The sequence below is a fragment of the Conger conger genome, chromosome 4 (assembly GCF_963514075.1).
Source record: "Conger conger chromosome 4, fConCon1.1, whole genome shotgun sequence".
NCBI classification, from domain to species: Eukaryota; Metazoa; Chordata; class Actinopteri; order Anguilliformes; family Congridae; genus Conger; species Conger conger.
Window position 1 is genome coordinate 14,987,430 of NC_083763.1, and position 16,482 is coordinate 15,003,911.

The following is a 16,482-nucleotide window of genomic DNA, read 5'->3' on the forward strand; positions in this document are numbered from 1 at the left end:
TCAAAATGGCAGCCAACAAATGATATGGCGTACAAATCGGATGAGCAGATCTGACATGTTTTTCCAGGATTGAAGATTAATGTGTTGAACATCAAAGGGTATGACAGACTCCAGCAGACGTGTGTAAATCGGGGCAGTTCATTTTGACACAGTTCATTATCCTGCTGTAAAATCCAGCTGTGCCAGCTTGACCAGCTTGAAAATTGAGCAGGTCAAGCTGGCCATTAAGCTGGTCTAGCTGGGTATGAGCTGGTCAACCAGCTTGCGCTGGTAGCTTGTCTGTTTCAAAATATAGCTTGAGCTGGTCAAACCATGCCAGGCTGTGAGTTGGTCTGAACTGGTCAACCAGCTAAACCATGTCAAGCTGTGAGTTGGTCTGAGATGTTGAGATGTTTTTTTTAAGAACGATACTTTCATATTCTATCCGATTCAGCCATTTCCAGCTAAGGGGAGTGTGACTGTGACCTTGCTACTTACCCTCTCTGAACAGATGTCCAAAACCTTCCCCCCCTCGTCGTCCTGCATGTTGACTGGCCTAAAAGCGAACACGGAGTACTACTTCTCCCTGGCAGCCGTTTCCAAGAAGGGCTTCGGCGCCTTTACCAACGAAATCCAACAAACCACCGCGCAAGCCAGTATGTCTGTTTTTGATTACTTTCTTTCCTGGTTTGGGCTTAGAAAGAGTGAGTGATGTAAGTGTTGAGTTATGGTTGCCTGCAGGGAGAGAGGTGTTAGGTTGTGCATCCCCCCCCCCCCCCCCCCCCCCCACTCAAAGCTGAGATCCGGTCAGAAAACTACAGCTACTTCACCCCCACCTCTCTGGGACTTCAAAGACCAACTTGTACACACAGGGTTGAACATGGCCGCCTGTCTAAGGTAGTAGAACGGAGATGGAACGTTGGTGTCGTCACCTTAGCAACAGTCTGCAGTCATCTTTTCAATAGAGCCCAGAGGAGAGCTCCACCAATCAGAAGGTACATTGGTAACAACAAATGGAGCAAAGCCGATGTTGATTGGTGGATACTTACTTCTGAGGTGCCTGCGGGGTAAGAGGGCATCAGATCTGTCTTATCTCGACTTTATTATCCCTGCCCACAGTGAAGAAATGGCAAATGTAAAAACTGCTGTGAAATGCTAGCGCTGTGTTAGCCTACCTACTAGCACTGAAGCTAAAAGAGAAACATTGGACAATGGACTGATGAACTGTTCTGACCCCAGGTTTTGTTTTGTCTTTTTTGGAACAGTGTGTGGTATCAATGGGAATTTGAGTTTGCAAGAGCTTTGTTTCCTGACCAGATATCTGCCTCTCGTGTTCTTCCCCATAAAATAGAAACATCAGTGCTGTTTGCAGAAAAAAAACTAAAAGCTAAGGGCATTCCCATAGAAAGAGGGATTTGAATTGAATCCCTGCAATCCGCAAAAATAACATCCTGACACCTCCTCTCCTGCAGAAGCGAACGACATGTTGATATAAGGCTGTGACATGGTTGTGTTTACAGTTTGCTGATTAACTAACCTGAAACGACATGACTAATGTTGCAAATAAAATTGATTTTTCTTCATTTCCAGCAGCGCTGACAGCGTGTGTTATGTCTCTGGGAGGAAAAGGGGGGGAGGGGGTGGGGGTTAGTTTAAGTTGAAAAGGTGATGTTGTGACTGTCATGTGCTTAGTTTATTGAATTTGAACTCTGCACCCGTGTGTAAGGGGAAGATGCGTACTCTTACCCCTTTCTGTTTGGTTGTATTCCCCCTTCGTTTCTGTGTCACAAGTGTGTCAGATATTATATATTCTGTACAGAGAAAACAAAGGCCAATAGGTTGTTTTCAGACAAGAGCAGTGATTTGTTTGTTTATTTTTATTTGTTTATTTTTTTATTTTTTTTGTTTATATTTCATTTATCTTCATTTCTGACATTTCTGTCAGCAGCAAGTGCACACACTCTCTCTTTCTCTCGTGACACTGTGTGAGATGCACACAATGTTATTGCCTTGAGGACTGCCATGACTTTCCGTTGCATCGACACCCCAGGAGGATTGTGGGTATTGGAGAGGGTGAAGGGGAGGGTCGCAGGGCCTAAGTTCAGGACGGCTACTTCATCGGCCGAAATCTCCTCCAGTGACTCCTTTTAATTCTGCTTTGGTGCCGGAAGCAGAGTTATTAATATCCCGCTGTTGGAGAACGTTGAAAATGTATGTACAGATGTGTTCCAATGTGCAGATTGGATGAGTAGACGTTGATGTCAGTTGAGCACCCTCAAGCTCTCTGCATAAAAATAGTCCAGCCCATCACTTTTACCTGGTACCTTACCTTATACGCAACTCTTATGAAAGCCATCTGCAAATATCTTTTCCAGTCTCCATTTTAAGCTTTTGCCCCCTGGCATTAAGTGAAAGCGAGCTGCACTCCACCTCGGCTGTCAATGCTGTTGGAACTGTGACTCTCTCACTTATAGTTTTTACCTTTTTGAATTGGCATATGGAAGCTAACTTATGAGCCGTGTTCTTAGCTCACACTTCCGGACGATAATGCTTTATTCGAGATGTAAATTCATTATCTTGATCTGTGTCACCACATAGACATTTACATGGGGCTCATTAATGGTATGTGGTTATCAATGAATTATCAATGACGATCTGTTATTTCGTTATAGAATAATAAGAACTAAATTTGAAATAACTGACAGTTAATGGTGGCAGGAAAACAGAAAATGTCCTGATTTTTAAAGGAAGTGGGGGAGAGTGGTATCCTCTGTCGCACAGATTTTGGGGCTCTTATCACCTTTTTGTTGTAACCTAAGGGGGCGGGAGCATTGGAAGGTCATGGCAGGTGGAGGGCTCTTTAACACGTTCCTGTTTCTGCCAGTGCAGCTCATTGGCTGTAACCAGGGTGGGGGGAGGGACCTGTCATTAAGCTCCTCCTTCTTTTCCTCTGACTTATAGCAGTAGAAAAAGAAAAAAGGAAAAAAAGAGAGAGGGGAGGGAGGTCTGAGGGAGGATGTCTGGAGCATCTAATGCATGTCCCAGGTCAACCGGGAATTGGGGAAATGGGAATGGGGAGGGGGGGGGGTTGTGTTTGTGTCACTGCATCCCTGATCACTGCCAGACCAGGCATGACCCAACCTGCGTGTGTCCATCCATCCATCCATCCGTCCATCCGTCCGTCTCATCTGTCTGTTCGGCTGTCTGTGAGTCCACACATTCCCCTGCACGCCCAGAGTGTGCCTATCTCTCTCTTCTCTCTCTTCTCTCTCTTGCTCTCTCTCTCTCTACTCCGTCTCCTCTCAATGGGAATAACTGCGGAGCGGAATGCGGCGGGGATACCTCTCTTTCTAACTCTTTCTTTATCTCTCCGTCCATTTTCCCCATCACCCCTTCTCCCTCTGAAATGAAACAAAAGATCACTTTCTTTGGAATGGCTTGATGTCACCTGGCTTTTTTTCTCTGTTATTTAATCTTATTTTTCAAGTTAATTTCGTTTTTTTTTTTGGGTTGTTGTTTTTGAATATATTTTTTGTTATGGATTTTGGGGGCTTTTGTTTTTCTTGAAAATGCTTATGGCTCACATCACTTGAGGAAGCAGCTTGTATCTGGTGTTTGCTGACTGTCATTTCTAACGTGACAGTCATCGACAGCAAGACAGCACTTATTCCAAAAAAAGAAATCCATATTAAATCCATTAAACTAACAGTAAAAGTAAGTATCTCCAGGAAGCTGTTTTGTCCTCTGGTTGATTTGAGGGACTCCCATACTCCCTCCTGGTTCTTTATCTCCTGCTCCACCATTTTGTGAGAATTTAGCCGTCATTTGTGTGGGAGAGGGGGGTCGAGTCCCTCCTCAAGCAGGGGTTAAAACAGAAGGCCAGGAAAGTCATTGAGACTCGGGACAGTCAGAAAACAGTCGGTTAAACAAAGCGCCCGGGTACGCGGCGCACAAACAGATTGTTAGCTTGTGGATTCGCCGGGAGGTAAGTGTCGGGTACTGTAGCCCTCGAGCAGATTCGCAATGGAAGTCCAGTCTGCCAGACGGTCAGGTCCCGACCACCTTTTTACCCAATCACTGCCCTAATAAGGTCCCCTTTAACCTTTCATCAAAGATAGTGAATTAGAAAGATCCAACTATCAGCTTCTATATTGCTTTAGCCTAGTCGTACGAGAGGTCGGGAGGTGCCATGAGCATGTGTAGTTACGTAAGACTACTGTTCCTCTCTGAGAAAAGCCAGAGAAAGCGTCCAATTTCACGATACTGCGCATAAGCAACGGTGAACAACTACGAGTTAAATTGCTTTTTTGCTGCGTTTATGCTATATTTCGCCATACAAAAGACCTTCCATTTCATACCTTAGAATCAAATGACTCATGCAAACCCAATAAGGACTCAAAAAGTATGGAGACCCATTGTAAAAACAGTACTGAGGTCATAAGCAGATTTAAGTGTGGAGCAATTTAGCCAATTTAGCCTTTCTTGTGTATCCCATAATTCCATCTCCCAAGTAAGTCCCTGTGACGCAAAAATCGACCAAACTTTGTTGTTTGTGTCAACTGAAACTTCTCTTAAGTCTGCGACAGGGAACAAGCCCCCACCCCCCCTTCTTCTGCCCCATGGACAGCAGGGGCTCGTTAAAATTATACCCGTAGACAGTCGCCCGTGTTCCTGCCTCACAGCTGGGACCGAACCGGACTGCCGACAGCAGAGCGCAGCTTTTTTTTCTTTTTTTTTACAGCTCGCGACGTGTAGCGAAAGCATATTTTACCCACAAAGCACCTGCTAGCAGGAAGACAGAGTCATCCCGGTTTGACACTAATGGAGGCATGCTGGACGGGAAAGGCGGGACGCAGCCAGAAACCCAGCATCTCGCTGCTGAGCCCCATCCGAAAACAAACAAACTGACCCCAATAAATAAAGAAAAACAAAATGCTAGCTTGCCACCGCGGTGGTGGGTTGTCTTGTACAGACATAAAACCCGGCTGTCCTCTTCCTCTCCCCGTTGCTCACAGTCCAATTACTGCAACCCTAGCGCCGGCGGAAACCTTCATTACATACACACGGGGAATTTTGGGATTGCCGCCCTCTGAGGAATCGCCGCGCCATCACTGAGCGAGGTGCGTTTACCCCTCGCTCTCCCCAGACACTCGGAGACAAATCGAAACGCAAACGTGAGGCGGGCGTTAAAAGGCTGAAGCGTCATTCAGGAGAGCGCGTCGCAATGAGTGTAGTCGGAGCGTGAGACGGTAAACCGAACTCCTGACCGAGCTTGGCAGTCTGGACTTCATTGTGAATGAGGAAACTAAAACATGAGTTTTTTGTTTGTTTTTTCCCTCTCTTCTCAGTCAGTGCTTATTATTTCTGGTATGAGTATCCCTCAGGCTGTTGACCCAGTGCTTTTATTTTTATTATTATTCATTTATTTATGCGATCAGTGCGGCCTTACTTAAGGGCTGTTGTCATGGGGACTCCCCCCGCCCACCGAGGACCAGAGCCAATCACAGCCAAGAGCTGCTGTGTGGACAGCGGAGTACTCTCCTTCCCCCATCAACCCCTGCGGCACCCGCCCCCTTTCAGTCACGTGATCTCAGTACAGAAATGGTTACATCATTCCCCTTCTACATCAGACTGCATGCTGGGATAGCAGCTCCCCCTAAAAAACAAAACACCCAGGTGAGCAGTTGAAGCAGCTTAGTTTAGCTTGCTGCTCCGCACAGCGGTAGCCAGCGGAAACCACTCTCCGTGGTAACAGGGGGGAAGGAGAGATAGACACTCCCGCTCTGGTCAGGTGGGGGCCTTGGGGGGGGCGCCTCCCCATCGCCACAGAGCCTTCTGGGAAATGGGCCCGCCCAGTGAGACGAAGGTTGAGACAGTCCGAGCCCTCGTACGGACATACAGACAATTGGACGTTCGAGCCTGAGAGTCCACACGGAGAGAGAGAGCCAGGACCCGGAGTCCTCCAGCGGAGGATCTCCCAGGAGAGCTGGGTAGGTCAGGGTCCAACAGGGAGGGGGGCGTGGGGGGTTGGGAAGCCGCAGATAAGAATCCTATTTCATAGCATTTAATTCATTTCACGCTTTGCCGATGAGCGGTGTGGAGAGCTCCCTCTCGTCAGGCTTTGTTACACATTTAGATTATACCTGGAAGCTGCCAGCGACCGGTGGAGTGTTATCTCTCAAATTAAAGTGGCAGATTCCTCTCAAATCCCCTGCATTTAGCCAAACAAGCAGTTTAGCCCCCCACTTAGTGTAATTGCTGTGGGTTTGTAGATGTATTGGAATATTCGTATTAGTGGAGTCATTTGGCAGGGGTTTGGTGATTCCGTAATCGTTGAAAACCACGTGGCCGGGCCTGCCAATATCAGGATTGAGAGTAAACATCTGTACACACACTGGAAAAAGAACGGGGAATCCGACGTAAATGTCGATTGAGGCGAGCCGGATAAACACCAAATGGCTGACGATGAACCAACGACGTTTCCTTCTTCTCAAGCCTCGCTTTCATCTGATTGGTGGTCGCGGAAAAACAGGGGCCATCAGAGGGAACGAGGTTTAATCCGCCGTCGTTTTCCGCCAGGTGTGTCTGAAATCTGTAGCGCTTGAAGTGGCGGCCGCTGAGAGGCGGAGGATTAGAGAGGGGGGGACGGTGTCGAGGATTGAGGGGCGTTTTTGAGGGATGGCTCAGTCGCCGTCTGATCTCACACTCCACCGCCTGGAAGAGGCAGAAAATCGATCCTGACACTAAGATTTTGAAGAAGACGGGGAAAAAAAAGCATAATAATCTTCTGGAAATGGATTACATGAAGTGAAATGAAAACGAGTAGGAAATAAAAGAGGGAGTAAATAATGCCAGCCGCTGCGGTGAAGGTTCGGAGTTTTGGCTCCGTCTCCGTGAAGCATGTGACTCAGCGATGCGGCCTGTGTTAATAACCAGCCGCGGCTTTAAGGAAGTCAGACCGTGTGTTTTCTTCGGTGTGGCTCTGGCTGGATCGCCACACTGACTCTCAACCCTTTAAAGCGTGCGGTCACAAATACGTGACTGTAATGTTCTTGACTGAATATTCTAATGCTGATTTAACAATGACTACTGGTAACTAAAAGAGTTCTAGAACACAGACCGACATTTGAAGAAACCAACCCAACCTTCCAAAAGTGACTAGAACGTTCTTAACTGAACATTCTAAACCATTGGCTAGAACATTTAAAAAAAACATGCTCTTCTTAATAAATGCACAAACGCTCTCCTCCTGCCTCAGCTACATTTGAGAGGAGCCAGCCTGTCTGAGAGGACTCGTGTTTTCGCCACAAAGTATCCATCGCTCGCAAGTGGTGGTGTAGTCAAATAAGGGAAAGGTGGCTAGCAATTCAGAGGTTACAAGTTAAATTCCTTGTGTACTTGTGGCACTGCCTTGGGAAAACATGACTGTGAATCACTCCCGTAGAATATCCATATATGTAAATAGATTGTATGCAAGGGAGGGAGTAAGCCATGTCTTAAGTAACTGTGGATAAGAACATCTTCTGAAATACTTAAATGTTCAAATGAAATGGGATTCTTCATCGAAAACATTGCCTTCCCGAATACATCCCGCGTTCAGGCAGACGGGAAATCAGGCAAAGGGGCGGGGCTTTCCGAAACGGTTCCCCTTTCTCACACCTGTGGACCCTCAGGCTCGAGAGTGCATCTGTAGAGTGCAGTCTGAATTTAAGCACCAGGGTCAACCCTCTCCTCCCGGGCCCGTGAGGAAGCACAGAGAGTAGTGTTCCAAACGGCGGCAATTTTGTTTAACCACCACTGCCCTCGAGAGGGTGAGTGTCGGGAGGGACCAAGTTTTGGATTTGGCTAGCATCGTAGTCCCAATTTGGGCTGTTCCACGGAGAGGAGGCGAGGGTTCGAACCCACCGACGCAGGGGGTCATCTCCTCTGCTCAGGTGCTGGTGGTAAGAAAGTCTAACTGTTAGTATTTGAAGGAAACCCAGGTACGTATAAATGACGGTGCCTGTGTTTTTTTTTAATGTTATTGCTCTTCTTCTTGGTTTTTTTGTATTTTTTACGTCCTTATCGATAGCCCAGTTATTTGCGTTACCAGCTATGAGTTGTCATTTTTACCTAACGTTTTTCTTTCTTTCACTTGAAGTTTACAATCCCTACAATCCCCCTTTTGGTTTTTTTCATACCCCTGAACACATTCTGTTGTTTTTGAAATAAAAACTCATCAAATTTGTTGTTACAGGTTGATTTAAATAACATTTTGCCTTTCATTAGCCTCCATGGAATGCACTCTTTGTTGCTTTTTTGGTTAACCATTTTCATAATAATAATAGTAATATAATAATAATAATATGACCCGGGGCAAATTAAAAAGTGTCAGATGAACTTGTGTGGAAATATCTTAATATTTAAACGAATGCGACTCCAAATAATTGGCATCACACCCGCTATTCCCAACCTCTGCGGCACAAAGAGGCTGCTTTGTATTTTAATTAAGAAAGGAGTCACGTTTATACGCACTTAGCCCTTTTAAATGCAGAGCTCGCGGAGGGAAGTGGGCTGTTTTATCGCACGGCGCACAGCCAGTCGTGAAAAACACTCACTGGATTGAAATGAGACTTTCATATTGATTCAGGAGTTCACAGATATGTGGGTTTTAATATGTCATGGTAGAAGGGCACAGTGTCGAGTGGCTTTTAAACAATTACAAATAAAGTTGTGTAAATTTCAAACCCCCCCTTCTACTGAAAAGGGGCTGGAGTGTCAGAGCCCAGGGGCGGGTGGGGGTGGATTATTCTGCTATCACAGGCTGCTTGCTCTTGGCTTTTAGCCCTAAATCGATAATTGGGCTGTGGCAAGCAAGAATTGAGGGGCACAAGCCAAAAAACTCTCATATTTAATTCACGGCGTGTGCTTGTCTTTAATTAGACTCTTTTCTCTGGGGTCAAGGGTCAGCTCTCCTGCTACTAGAAATAAACAGCATCGACGCTGTCCCCTACCTGTGATTTAGGCGAAAAGGGCCCCATTTTGCTTCGTCATGGCTTTCCGCATCTCGCTTTTAATTACTTTCCGCCGTTCACCGTTCCCCTTTCACTTTTAATTTGCGTTCGTCCCCGCGAGTCAAATCTTTATTTAGTCGTTATTGTTTCCCTCTCCCTTGGCTTTGTTTAAATTTTGTTCCTTTTGTTTAAGCTTTAGTTTCCTTTTCGTTTTCTTTATCTCTCCCATCTTTTTTGTTTGTTTTTCACCCCTTTCTCCCTTCCTCCCCCCCTCCCCCCTTCCCCTCCGCCTCCCCCCATTCCTCCTGCCCTCCCTCCCCCTTGCCTGACCAGAGCCTTCCGCCCCCCCTCAAGAAATTAAGTGCAGCAGCTCCAGCTCCACCACCTTGCTGGTAAGTTGGCGCCCCCCGCCTGAGGAGGGCATGAATGGCGCCCTGGCGGGGTACGTAGTGCGCTACTGGGTGGAGGGAGCCTCGGCCAGCGCCGAACCCATGGAGGAGCCCGCCCTGCCCCCCTCCTCTGGCACCCTCCTCCTGCAGGGGCTGGAGAAGTGGACCCAGTACCGCGTCAGCGTGGCCGCCTCCACTAGCAAAGGGACGGGTCCCCAGAGCCAGCCCCTGCTGTGCCGGACCGACGAGGATGGTACTTAATGTTCTTCTTTCCTCTGTTTTCTTTAAACCCTTTCAGGTGTGATGGCACAAATAGTGATTAGAATGTTCTTAAGTGAACATTCTAGTCACATATGCAATTAGAATGTTCTTAAGTGAACATTCTAGTCACAAATATGCAATTAGAATGTTCTTAAGTGAACAATCTAATCACAAATATGCAATTAGAATGTTCTTAGGTGAACATTCTAGGTGAACATTCTAATGCTGACGTAATAATTTCTACTGGTGATTGGAAGCAGTGGAGGTCTGGAACACTGACTTAGAATATAATACCTAGTCTTGAAAAGGCCATGGCTTGCAAACCATGCTGGTCTCTAGCAGCGTGGCTGCCGGTCCCCAGCATTTACAGTCATAATGATGCTGTTGGCCTTATAAAGTGTGCTGGTTCCTGAGACTTTGAGTATCAGGATTGCCGGTCCACAGGCTGAACATTTTTGGGAATGGCTGTCTTTCAGTGTAACGTCCAGTGTTGTAGGGATGGTAATTGGGGGTTAGTGGGACTGGATGGCTGGTGGGGGGAAGAAAAAAACAATTATATCTGGAGCTGAAATGTAAAGAAAAAAATACTCAGTATGGTTTTTTTACTGAGTGAATTGAAATGGAAATGACAGCCACCTTAGTGGGTACACACACATACAGCACACACACACACACACACACACACACACACAAACAGAAAGGCTCCAGCAGTCCTCTCTTGAGAAAGGATGGAAAATTGACAGGTCAGAACGAAGGAGGGATTCGAAAAGAAAAATCTAACAACCGGTCAAAAGCACCTTCACTACTGACTGTCGTACAGCTGCACACCTGTAGGCAGTTCCATCAAGGGCAGGCCTACCTGTCTGCCAAAACGTGGTCGAGCGGTCGTGGTTGAGTGGCTGACAGCTCTCGCTAAAACTCGGTGTCAGTACCGTAGAGTGGAGGGTTGAAGCAGAGGGGAGGTGGAACCGCTGTCACTGGAAGATCTCCTCTGGGCAAGGGCCGTACGTGGGGGGGTGGGGGATTGGGGGGTGCCGATTATGACCGTATAACGGGGCCGCATCTGTTTCCGGATTTCACGCCAACGACTGATCTTAATTTTGTAATTAGCTCAAATGTGTAGTAATTGATATCTTAGCTGCATTTCTTCATTAGTCCATGAATGGCAGTTGAAGACTGTGACTGTGTCCCAACATGAAACATCTTATTGTGGTCTAATCTGTGGTTAAACCGCCATACATTTTTTCATTTAATGAGCTAATTTGGCCCGTGTAATCAGTGACAAAGAAAGCCTGCATACACACTGGCCCAGGAGGGATGGGATTTCCCATCCCTGCCTTATAATGTAGGCCTGGGCTGCACTCCTGCACACACACACAGGCACACACACACGCAGGCACACACATACACATGCACTCACACACACACAGGCACATACACACACACACATAGACACACTCACATACACGCACATACTCACACATATACACACACACACATACACACACGCACCCACACACACACACACACACACACACACACACACACCTACCTATCACAGTCTTCATGAAACCTCCCCTCCCAGGACTACTTCCTGTTTAATGACCTACCACTTAGGACCAGTCATGGCAGAGTGCGGTTTCATGGACCACTGGGATTGGTGGAGCTATATCGATCTCGCAATCATTGACTCGCTTGAGCCAATCAAATTGTTTTTGTGGTTTCACTCTCTCAACAGTAAAGCACAATGTCTTGTTCACATCAGGGTTCCCATCGCTACTTAGGGAAAGTGTTCAGGGAATGCTGAGAATTGTGCTCTGTGGCAAAGTGTTTTGGGTGTGTCATGATTTATGTTCATAATATGTGTGAGGGCTGGTTATTTTACTTTATTTGAACTTTAATTAATTGTGTTTCTGTTAGGTAACAGTATCCCAGCTTATTTCTGGTCATTTAAATACATAAATCTCTAAGGCAAATTACTGGCTTGATAATAACTAAAATGGGATGGATAAAGGGAGATAATTACAGTGTTTCTCATTCTAAGGGACAGTAGCAGGCAGCTGTCAGGTGCTTGTCAAAATCCGGCTCAATTAAGCCTAATTCTTTCAGAACAGCCAAACCAGCAGTAACAGTTCTGGAGCTGGGCCGGAAAGCACGGCTTTATTCATCTCATGATTGGCCGTTGATGTCCGCGTGTCTCCTCTTGTGAGGACAATGGGCTCTTTCCAATTTCTTATTTTCACCTCCTATCTCCTCGCTCTTTGCCTGACCCAGAAATCGTCAGAAATGGTCGGCCATGTTTCAGGAAACTCCAGCCCGTTAAATGTTCCTTCGAAGAACTAGAAGCTAGAAGTCAGGAGGCTCCCAAACTTTCCTTGAGCAAGGAAACATGAGTTGCATCCTTTGCAAAAGTATTTATTTGGAATCCACAATATACTATAAAATGATTGACCTGTGGATCCACCTCTCCCGTTCTGCCACGCGTATGCCACGTCTGCAACTGATGTGGCTTTGAACTGATGCTTGAAGGAGCTAGGACGTTCCATTTGCCTAATTGCCTTTCTTGAATTCCCTGTCTTCACTTTTCTTGCCTCTTTTTCTTGCCTCTCCCGGTGGGCAGAGGAGCCAGGAAAGAAATTAGGAGGTGAAAAATAAGTGATTGGGAAGTGATTGGGAAGCTCTCCTCACTTGTCAGGACCACAGCGTTTCTTTTCATGAGCCTGACCTGGTGGACAGTCTAATCCAATGGTGGCCAATCATGTTCCATGGAGGGCCAAGAGTATGCAGGGTTTCATTCCAGCCAATCACTTCACCTACTGATTTCGTTCATTACTTCCCTCCTCTCTTAATTGAAGTCACTGATGGGCTACAGTGTCCCCACACCTCATTTCTCCAAGGACTGAGTTGAGTCGCTGATTGAAAGGAAACCACAAAAACTCCAGGGCTGGAGTCTCTAGAGCAGAGGTGTAAAACTCCTGTCCTCGAGGGCCTGCTGCGTGCTGCTTTTTGTTCCAACCAATTGCCTTGTTTCTAATCTGCTGACAGCTCTATAAATTACCCTGGATCAATCCTGTACTTGAGCACAGTAAACTCATTAGGATACACTTGCGGTCTGCAGCTGTAGCCGGTACTCCTACACATGTCCGATAGGATATGACTGAGTCAATTAAGTAATAAGAGCAGAAATTGGCACAAAATCCTGAAACGAAAATCCTTGTTGTGCACCCCTGCTCTAGAGATCCGAGCATCCCGAGTTAGAGTGCGTGTTTGTGCGCATGCAAAATGTGGTTAGGGTCAGGGTTAGGGTCAATTCAGAAAATCAACTGCAATTCAGTTCATTAATCGTAAAATCACAAATAGTTTTATTTTTTTGTTGAATTTCAATGAATTTCATGAATTGACTGAATTGAAATGGAACAGACATGTGTGCATGTGTGTGCGTAAGTGTGTGTGTATGTGTGTGTGAGATGTTTGCGCACACCTGTGTAACATCCTCTCCCCCCCCCCCCCCCCCCCACAGTGCCGGGGGCCCCTCCCCGCAGGGTGGAAGTGGAGGTCCTAAACTCCACGGCCCTCAAGGTGATGTGGCGCTCGTTGTTGCCGGGGCGACAGCACGGGCAGATCCGCGGTTACCAGGTGCACTACGTGCGCGTGGAGAACGGCGAGTCGCGCGGAATGCCCCTGATAAAGGACGTCATGCTCGCCGACGCGCAGGTGAGCCCCGCCCCTCTTCCTCTTCACCTGCCACACCTGTGTTCAGATACCCACCTGGACTTAACACAGCCTTCTCAAAACCACAGGGTCTTCTGGGCCCTGTTCCACAAAGCAGGATTAGTGAGTTAGCTGGATAATTGCGCTGAGTAAAACCCGGAACTCCTCTTTTTATTTCAGTCCATGTTTCAAGTTTGGTAGGTAAAGTGTCATTTCAGTCACCGATTGGCTAAAGAGTCCAGACACCTTGTTTCCAGGCTGCTGATCGAAAGGAAACCATAATCGCCTAAAGGCCCTGTGGCTCTCCAGGATTTCCACATAACTAACTCAATACAGAATCACAATCATGGAGATAAAATACACTGCAAAAGCGGCTATCCGTGCATCTTCTATCTCCACCCTAACTTGTTTCCCAAAATTACGGACTCTGTTGCGAAACACACTTAGAGCAATACCACAAACAAGTCAAACGCGCAGATTGCAGAAAGATTAAATCTGAATCTTCGGTCGGAGTTGGCCTTTCGACCGGCCCGCTCCGCGAAAGCGCAGAACCTCGCATTACGGAGGCGGTCGCCCGCCGCCGGAGCTTATTTAAGAAGGCGCGGCGTTATTACCCAAATTTCTGGGCTGTTTCCTCGCTCTCCGGATGCTCAATGTGGGTCAGCGGCCCCTCTCGTCTGCCTCCCGCGGCCCGCTGCCGGAGCCAAACGCGGCGTAGCGAGGCGCCGAGACGGCAGGAGGACCCCGTCGCTGATAACTCCGGCGGAGGTTGATGAAAATGGCGGTATCAGAAAACAGCGTAAAGCGCAGTGTCGGGAGAGGCGTCCCACGGAGGGCCGGGGATGAAATAAATCCGAAATTGATATGAAAGTGTTTCCCCGTAACGTCTCGGCGTACAAACGAGGCTACCGCTGCTGCTGATTTTGAGATGTTTATTTCCACAAAACGACAGGGCTGAGGGGGGGGGGGTAGTTGGGGGAACAGACGGAGAAATACAACCGTTCTTCGACGCGCGATCGTGGAAGTGTCAGACGTTATCTCGCGGGGACCGGGATCGAACGGGGAGTGACGCAAAGGCGGAAGAGCCTCATTTACACGCGTCGCTAATTTACGAGCCGTTTGCATTTGCATGCGATTCCACCGTTCCGTCCTGGCGGATGCCTTGTTTATTATTTACAATGGTGCTATCCATAGACCCAGACAGCCTAGAGGAGGCATGAATTATGTGCGTTTATGGTGATTTTTGCTGGATATGACGCTCGCGATTATCATGAAAGCACTGCAGGAAGAGTAGGGGGGAGTAATCGCGGTAAGCACATAATCTGACATGCAACCCACAGAGACCTCACGCGTGTTCTGCAGTTTCCTGCTTAGCATAACATATTTTGGTTATGCTAAAACCTGTATGCAACATTCATGTATGCACTTTTATACTGTAAGTCACACTGGGTATGAATATCAGTGAAAGGCTTATATGTAAATGTGATATTTCGATTGGCCAATAGGATGTCCTTGTTCAGACCACTCACAAATAACAACTCTTTTTTTTCACTTCCTTGTAACTCCCTGACCTTCTCTAGGGCCGTGTCCAAATCAGCACACTTGCCTATTATTGAGTATACAAGCGGCATACAACTTGTATGTAACTTAGTAATGTATACTGAATAACGTATACTGAATAGTAGTGGAGTGCACTGAATCGGACACGGGCAAGCTCGTTTCTTTTAGCGTCCCTCCCCCCTTCCCTGGTCTCGAAGTCTCTCTCGTGTCTCACTCTCTTTCCCTCCTCTCCTTCTCCTCCTCCTCCTCCTCTATCGCTTCGCCCCCCACTCGGGGGGTTCAGTGGGAAATGGACGATACGGCCGAATACGTGAGTATGGAGCGTGCTCAGTAGCAGCCGCGACGTCACCCGCGCCGGGTATTGCATCACCCCGTCCCCCGCCTCCTCATCCCCAGTGCCCCAAACGAGCCGCTTCCCCGGGGTTGGCATCCAAACGGCGCTCCCGCTCGTTATCCCGGCTCCGGTTCCCATTTCTCCGCCAATTAGCGTTAGGACGCGCAGCCACACGCCGCGTGGTTTATGCCCCGTCTTTTGATTTTTTAAACGGAGTCCTGTAATGAGTTCCCGGCTCCGAATAAACATGTTGAGCCTACTGATGCTATGCTAGCAGTGTGCTAAGAAATGCCTTCATTTCTCGCCAAGTGCTCGCAGCAGACAGTGAACCCAGCTGAGGAGAAGTCAGTTAATCCTCTGAAGATTTGAAAGTTTTTTTTAGAATTTCCCTTTTATTCAAACTTCTATGTCAGTGTTCCAGAACTCCGTTGCTTTCAGTTACGAGCAGTGATTGAGGATCAGCATTAGAACGTTCAGTTAAGAACATTCTAATGACATATACGTGATTAGAATGTTCAGTTAAGGACGTTCTGATCTCATATTTGTGATCTCACAGCTAAAAGGGTTATGGGTGATGCAATACCTACCGTGGAGTGCGTCTACTCTGCCGTGTGTCGTGTGCCAGTGTGCAGTGGGACCCTCTCGAGAGAACTCTCCACGCACAACAAGCATGACCCTGGAGAATTATTATTATTATTATTATTATTATTATTACTATTATTATTTTTAACAACATTACTGCCTTTTGGGGTTTGGAATTTATTAAGACCGTTTCTCCCCAAATATGGGCAACTGTGATGGAAATGGTGTTTGCTTGCTTGCTGCCGGGTGCATTAGATTATGTCATATATTTTTGTTGTTGTTGTTATGGAGTAGTGTGTGATCCTGCCCCCCTGGGAATTTTCCACATTCCACTCGCACACGCGTGACGCACGCATGATCAGGGTGAAGGATGCATGGAGCGTGTTTTCAGCCAGCCTTTTGGGGGGTGGTGGTGGGGGGGGGGGGGGTAGCTCCATTTCAATCCAGTCAGTTCAGGAAATTGAGTTTATTAAAATGGAAAAATCCTCTTGGAGACATTTTTTATTTCAGCTCATTAAGTGAATTTCCGAACCTGAAGTGATTGTGCTGAAATGTAGTTCATGGCAACCCTTGTCAACTCCCCTCGGATATTTCTGCAAACACAAACGTGACCCCGTCTCTTCTGAGAGCTACTTAGCCTGTAGGGTCGTGCGTGTGTTTACCTCAAGCTGCC

General features: G+C 47.2%; 1 protein-coding gene across 6 annotated transcripts in view; it reads left to right on the top strand.

Annotated features, from left to right (window-relative positions):
• LOC133126141 (receptor-type tyrosine-protein phosphatase S-like) overlaps window positions 1–16,482 on the top strand; it is a 203,848-nt gene that overhangs the window by 129,522 nt on the left and 57,844 nt on the right. For 3 of the 6 annotated variants that reach the window (XM_061237992.1, XM_061237996.1, XM_061237993.1), the window contains exons 11-13: window positions 491–635; window positions 9,306–9,614; window positions 13,143–13,336. In XM_061237992.1, the coding sequence (XP_061093976.1) occupies window positions 491–635; window positions 9,306–9,614; window positions 13,143–13,336 (648 nt within the window). Of the gene's footprint in view, window positions 1–490; window positions 636–9,305; window positions 9,615–13,142; window positions 13,337–15,176; window positions 15,204–16,482 lie in introns of all 6 variants that reach the window. The other 3 variants (XM_061237994.1, XM_061237997.1, XM_061237991.1) reach the window with 2 other exon arrangements.